This window comes from Vanessa tameamea, chromosome 12 (assembly GCF_037043105.1).
Source record: "Vanessa tameamea isolate UH-Manoa-2023 chromosome 12, ilVanTame1 primary haplotype, whole genome shotgun sequence".
NCBI classification, from domain to species: domain Eukaryota; kingdom Metazoa; phylum Arthropoda; class Insecta; order Lepidoptera; family Nymphalidae; genus Vanessa; species Vanessa tameamea.
The window spans coordinates 391,741-398,923 of record NC_087320.1 but is presented as its reverse complement, the minus strand read 5'-3'; the positions used below and the strand labels follow the sequence as shown (position 1 = coordinate 398,923).

Sequence of the window (7,183 nt, the reverse complement as noted above, 5' to 3'; positions counted from 1 at the left end):
AGTTAATTTCCATAAATCGAAGCGCGAACTAAGTATGGTGGGTTAAATGACGGTTAACCCTTCGTAAGCGGGAATCTCAAAAGGATAATGTCGTAGGGTTACTTTTGAAGACTCAAAGAATAAAGTTTGAAAATATTTTATCACGAAATATAATAAATATTTTGTTACTAATTTTAATTAAAATACGAATGTTAAATATGCATTTGAAATAACCTCCTGTTAAGAAACATAATCATAATATATTGTTTATTTAAGAATTATTTATAAAATGATTAAGTACTCAAGTCCTAAAATAATAATAAATATTTTTATACATAATAACGAGTTTAATTTTTCAAATAACAAAATATCGGAATATTTTACAAAATAAAACTCCTAACTACATAAATAACATAATTAATTCAACAATAAGACATCAACGAAAAAAAAAAACAACCCTTTATTTTAAATAATTCTACAAACATTAAAAATAATCACAGATTACCAATACAAAAATATAATACCATAACTGCTTTGCAAATTAATCAATATACATCTCTATTTATTGCACGATAAGAGCTATTATCGTCTAGTAGCCCAATTTTTCAAAGCTCACACATACTCCTAAAGCTCGATAAAGTCATTTCGGGGCAAAAATTCCATGTTTGTTTAGCATTAAATATTATAATGGGGTCTAAATGATACCTCGTCGGCAAATAAAGGGTTGACTTAGAATTCATTAAGCCATATGGAGGATTTTTTGATTTTTTTATATCACGGTCAAATATTTGACTCTGATGGCAGGATGAAAGGATGAAGCGATTGTCGTTTAAGTGATGATGCTACTTATACGAATTAATTTGCTTTATGGGAACGTGTGTAACATTTGTTAGACGCATTCAATTTTGAATACATTAAATATTCAAATCGTAAGATGATTTTATTGCTATTTTGGTGAATATATTTTTTTTATGTTTTCGATAAGTAACAGGAGCTTATGTTTTTTTTCTTAGTTGAAATGTTTCTTAAGTCTAGACACATGTATGCACAATTTTTATATATTCTGTTGAAGATATTTTATTAAAAATATTTTAATTACAGGACTGTCCAAAAAAGAAGTGTGTGTCTGAGAGAGAAGTGCGAGTGTGTTTCAGTGTATACTAACATACATATAACGACACGATCATGAAATGGATGAAATTGATATTTTGACATTGATTATCAATAAAAACTCCACGAGTAAGAGACTAATTAATTTCCTATCGAATAACATTGCTGACAATCGATACTAGAAAAATCATATTTAAGAAATAATTAATTTTATTTAAATAAAAAAAAAACAATCAATTAAAATCCTAACATGACGCTGACCTATATCAAGGTGCCAAATGTAGAAAAAAAATCGCCAATTCTCCACATCTCATCGGTAGCGGCTTCCCGCAGTGACAAGACCATGGTCACTAGAAAGTGAAAAAAAAACGATTGATTTAAAAAAAAATACAGACTTGGATACATCTATTCGATGTAAAAACTAATACGAAAACGAAAACAAGAGGGATTCTATGAATTTTGATATAAGCCAGTGTTCGACGACCATAATCAATTATTATTTAAAAAAAAAAGTAAGGAAAAATATTTGAATAAGCATGTTTTTACTCCTATTTACATATATTTTTTTAATTCTTTTACATTATACTCTACCATCGGTACCAATTCAAAAAATAAATGAAATCGATTAACAAATGGAGAAGAAAAAGGTACTGAACTGTTTTGTATTTGCCATAAATATATATGAAATATTATAGACGCTTCTATAACTTTGAACAAATGTAATATTATTTATGTAAAACTAAAAATGTATAAACTATTTTAATAACAATTTAACATCTACCTTTGCTAGTATAAATTACTCATTAGTATTATTCGGCTTATAAAAAATTAAATAAACAGATCGCAACAAGACTACCAAGAAAATCCGTTACAATTTAGTAACCACAGATAATAAAAGCAGCACAGATTATAGTAGATTATCGTTATGTTTATGACTGTCATTGCGGCCTGATCGCAGGATGTGTTGATTAAGTCATCACCAGCAACACCACGACAAGTGCACACAAGTGATTATTGTATTTAATAGCTTAATATCATTACTCCTTTTTCTCAGAATTAGGTTGGATTTCTTTTTATGTTGTTGGTTTAAAACTAAAAACGACGATTTTTCTTTGAACGCCGATTCTTATTGGTTATATTGTTTATTATATCAATAACATTGAGTACTTACAATAGTTGCGTAAAATGCATTATTATTAAATATAAATAATAATAAAATGTAAGAAAAATATTAATGAGGGTTTCTTGAGCCTCGAGGCTTTACCGAAGTCCAGTCCTGGTGTTTTCCTCGTCTGATCCTGTCGTAATTATTCGTATGACTTCTTTAGTCGAAATAACGCCTGATCGCCAAAATTTTACCATTACAATTTAGGTATACCTAAATGTAACGCGGGCAACACTGCAATAAATAATTTGTCTGTATAAAACTTTAAAAAAGGTCTCAACAATGATTGTCACGGTAATAAGTATCCAGCATAATGAACATTTCATTTACGTACTATAAATTAAAAATATAGCATAATTCATGTTATTTTGACTTTTTTTGTCTAATTTCAACTAATTGAGTCCATCTACTCGGTATGATAAAAGACCCAAATTAAAAAAAGGTTTCAAATCAATTGACATTAAAAAACCTTTTTTCACGAGGGCACCCGCGAATAATGAAACGGCGGGACGTCTGCGTTCCAAATTCAAATCGTATTCGAACAATGGCGCCCAGTGGTTCGCGCCTTTTTACACAGACCACACAAAGAATGACATAAAGAATAGAATAAAGTGGTGTAAAAAAAGTTACTTTGTCCTTGCACATTCCGCCACGGGCTACCGAATTAACCAATTAATTGTAAGATGGTGGATTTTTGTTGATAATTTAATTAAATTGGTCAGTCAAGTGTGGAAGTCAGTTATAAATTATGTTAAATATACGCCTGATAGTAAATTAAGCTAGACCACCATAAATATAAGCAAAATGTTGCTTGTTCGAGCCTCAGAATACTTGTTATTTTTTTTTTTTAAATTGGACAACGTCACATACATTACTCTGAGCCCAATGTAAGTAGCTAAAGCACTTGTGTTATGGAAAATCAGAAGTAACGACGGTACCACAAACACCCAGACCGAAGACAACATAGAAAACTAATGAACTTTTTCTACATCGACTCGGCCGGGAATCGAACCCGGGACCTCGGAGTGGCTACCCATGAAAACTGGTTTACACACTACTCGACCACGGACGTCGTCATACTTGATTTTCCAAAGATTATAATTCCAGTCAGATGAAGGTATGTAAGTATTCTGCCAGAATAAGCTGTGACAAAATAAAACCTTTGCTACCATAATTGAAAGTGTTCGTTTAGATATATTTCACCTAAATAAAAATAATTGCAAAAGTGACCCAATGTTTTACATAATATTTATGTATTTGTGTGACGTTAGCATTCGTATATTATTGTGCACAGTAGAGAAATATATTTAATAAACATGCCTATTTAATTTAAATTGTGGAACTTATGAGTTTCTCAGTCTTATTTATAAATATTTTAAGTGTAAGATAGCATTTAGATACAATAAGTAAAAGAACAATTGAAATGTATTACTAAAAATTACTGCTGTACACGAATTATTGTATCTTTTGTTGGTAGTTCTAAATAAATAAATAAATAAATAAATAAAACAATTTTCATTGTGGATATATTGTAAAGAAGTTGTTACATATACATACACATGGACGTAATTTGTTCTTGAAAAAAAGAAACAAAAATTGACTAAACAAGACGTCTGTCATAGTTATCAAAAATTTTCATCGTTATCCTTCCTCATTCTGTTACAGAATCAAAATGAATTAGATATAATATCTAACTAGCCACGCCGTAACACAGCGGCGTGTGCTACCGCTAGACAAATTACTTACCGAGTGGAAACTCTGAAAATTCAACTTATAATCAAAAAGTAAAAGGTTATAAATAACATTAATTTGCAATGTAACAAGCGTCATCTGTATAGTAATAATCGAGTTAGCAGTCTTTGACCGATACGTTAATGTGCGTGTGTGGGGGGGGGTGGGAGATAACTCAAAAAATAATAACAGTGGTGATATTAACTTAATGATATATATCGCTATATTATGTGCAGCGGATAAGTAATTTCATTTCGTACTAGTTGTCGTCCGCGGCTCCGCTCGTGGTTTTAAGGTGGAAACTTTTAGGTGTTTTTGCCATGCCTTAATCGTCATTTAAAATAATGGCGCTATAATTCTATATAAGTACCAAGAGTCAATAATAAAATATATGATCGATTAATTCTAACAATGGGAATTTAGGTAGCAAGTAGCTGTTCTAAATTGAAATTCCAGATCTTAAGTGTTCCAATCAAGCCAAGTCAAGTCTGAAATGTGAGTGTTCAGTGTGCTATAATATATGTATATGCATTTACAGATTCTGATATCGTTTTCTTAAATATGGAGGTTGCTAGAGAGTTTTTAGAAAATTCTTTGGAATCATCGCTTCACGCTTCGATACTAAGACTTCCAGAAGTACTAGAAGAAACCGAGGTTTAAACATATTATTCTGTACATTTTCTTTGGGCTGTGTCTGTCTACTATCAAAATACCAGTTACGATACAAAACAAGTGCGTAGAAGCATATGCAGTGCAACATTAACATTGAATCCTCTCGAAAAATTAATTGGTATCATCTGACGGTCAACTCTAGCATCGCGCGCATTGATCAAATCTTCTCGGGCTTTCGGGTTTCTGTTACACATTTCTGTCCCTTTTCACTAAAGCACTCCCGAGATTACAGGAAATCATGGGGATGACGTTATTTTTTTAGTTCATTTTTGCTAATTTTGAAATCATACCTTTTGCCAGACCAGTCCTAAAAGCTCTTCCTCCTACACAATGGCTAGTGACGGGAGTGTATTCAGCAGGGATGTTGACCATTGGATAAATGGTAGCTATAACCGCACCGAGACCACGGGAGTTCAAGGAAGCAGGTAGACCATATGTAAACTAGTTCTGTTTGCAGTTTCGTCTTATAGCTAAAATCAACATATTTTTTCTTATTGCGCGACTCCATGTGTTTTTTAATTACTCGTTCTGTTAAGTTTTCAATACCATATTTACACATCATAGCTACTTTCTTAGGAGTAAATGTTCTCTGTTCAGATGCTTTAGGATCGAAAAAATGTTTCTCCTCTTTTCTTCAAAATATTTAATGTTATAATGACGTAGGTATCTCTTTGTATCTGCCTTTATTTATTATTATATTTAACAGGGCGGCTGTAATCCAGCGTTCAACTCTAACAGCAACAGGTTCCGACCAAGCAGGCATGTGGTACATGCTGGCTATGCTTCTCCCACTTTTCTCACTAAACAATACTACCCGTTGGAGATGTTCACCCAGGTTGATGTATATTTATTTATGGTAACACTATACTAGCGGCAAGATACGATGGCCGTTTTGACACATTAAAAAAGTGATGTGAAATGTAAATTTATTATCGATATAATATATTCAAATCTTTGTTTTTTTGCAAGTAATTTAATTCAAGTTTTTGTTGCAAGTAGTATCTGATTAAAAAGGTTTAATAAAAAAAATATAAAATAAGTTTAAGTAATATATTCGAACGAAATCAATTTAAATCAAAAATTGGAATTAGAATGAATAACTTTATAAACACATTACATAAAAAAACACAAATATAACACCGACTACGAGGTCGAGTGTGAGAGTGTGACGTACACGTTTACGCAAAAAAATAAATAAAAAAGTTATCTTCGCGGTACCCTAATATTTGTAGTTTAGAAATCACATTCGATAAATTTTATGACTAACTGCACGTCACTATTGACAATAAAGAACAACAATTTGCTCCTTTGATGTAATTATTTATTAAATACGAAACTTCATGAGCGGGCAAACGTCAAAACGGCCATCATAGCGTGCCGCTACTATAGTAACCGAGTAATCCATAGTTAACTTATATGAATCTTACGGGTTCCAACCCGAGTAAACACCACTAAGTTTGCATGTGCTGATTAAGCGGAGTCAGATGTGTTTGCTCCAATCCGTATTGAAACAGCGTTATGGATTTAGCTCCAAGGTTTTCCTCCCAACAGTACAAGAGCCTTAAGCCCCGTAGTAGGATGATGCCACACTGTTACAATTCTATAACAGAACTTAAACGGGACTGCACACCCCCTGACTTTCCCACAGCTGGTGGGGACCTATAATGCCCCACTGCATGACGGTTGGCAATTGATCCGTGGAATTTGTAATTAATTCAAAACTACGCAGTTCCATTTTTTTTTTTGCTTAATGCACTTTGTTAAATTTAAACTCTTCTCCTAACTTGAGCCCACGTCTCTTTGGTATATTAAAAAATTGCGTACTTTGATAAACTAATTTATAAAAAAATGCCAAATTTTAAGTCCTATTTTACGTATACAAACGCCATCTAGCAAAATTCTACCTTAACCAATTTAATATACTACTTAACTTTAGTATAATGCCATCTAGTGAAATTTTTAGGAACAATATTGGTTTATGATTTAATTGCTCTTTAAAATAACTCAAAAAATAATTCGATATATATTTACTTACACTATTTTTTTACTTATCCTAAACTATTGTTTTATTTTAGTATTTGCTAATAGTATTTTATGTAAATATATATATATATATATATGAAAATATATAGTTTCAATAATTTACGATAGATGACGCTTTTATAAATGTAGTAATAACTATTTAATACTACAAAGAAAGCCCAATAGATGGCGCTTTCAACTAATTTTATTTTCAGCACCATATTGAATACCGCGGAAATGTTTTTATCTCAATTGGGAAGAGTCTGCAGTCACGTAAGATGTCATATCCGACGTGTAGCTGAGAATCATATATCCAGAGATTTCTTTGCAGCCGCCATGGATATGGTGCTTGTGGTTTACGCGATGGGATTCCTTGTACTGTCCATGTATCAAGCTGAGATTATTGGCTAATTTTTTAAAGTTTTCTGTACTGTTTTCATTACCCAATATTACAGTATGTTGTAAACTACAATAACGTTATAAAGGCATCTGAATAAATCACAA

At 31.7% G+C, this 7,183-nt stretch overlaps 1 protein-coding gene across 1 annotated transcript; it reads left to right on the top strand.

Moving 5' to 3' along the window:
* Positions 1–3,913: 3,913 nt before the first annotated feature.
* On the top strand, positions 3,914–7,183 carry LOC113401497 (uncharacterized). The gene is made up of 5 exons (XM_026641430.2): positions 3,914–4,045; positions 4,524–4,639; positions 4,958–5,082; positions 5,364–5,492; positions 6,895–7,183. The coding sequence occupies exons 2-5, from the start codon at positions 4,547–4,549 to the stop codon at positions 7,088–7,090; spliced, it is 543 nt and encodes a 180-aa protein (XP_026497215.2). The 5' UTR covers positions 3,914–4,045; positions 4,524–4,546; the 3' UTR covers positions 7,091–7,183.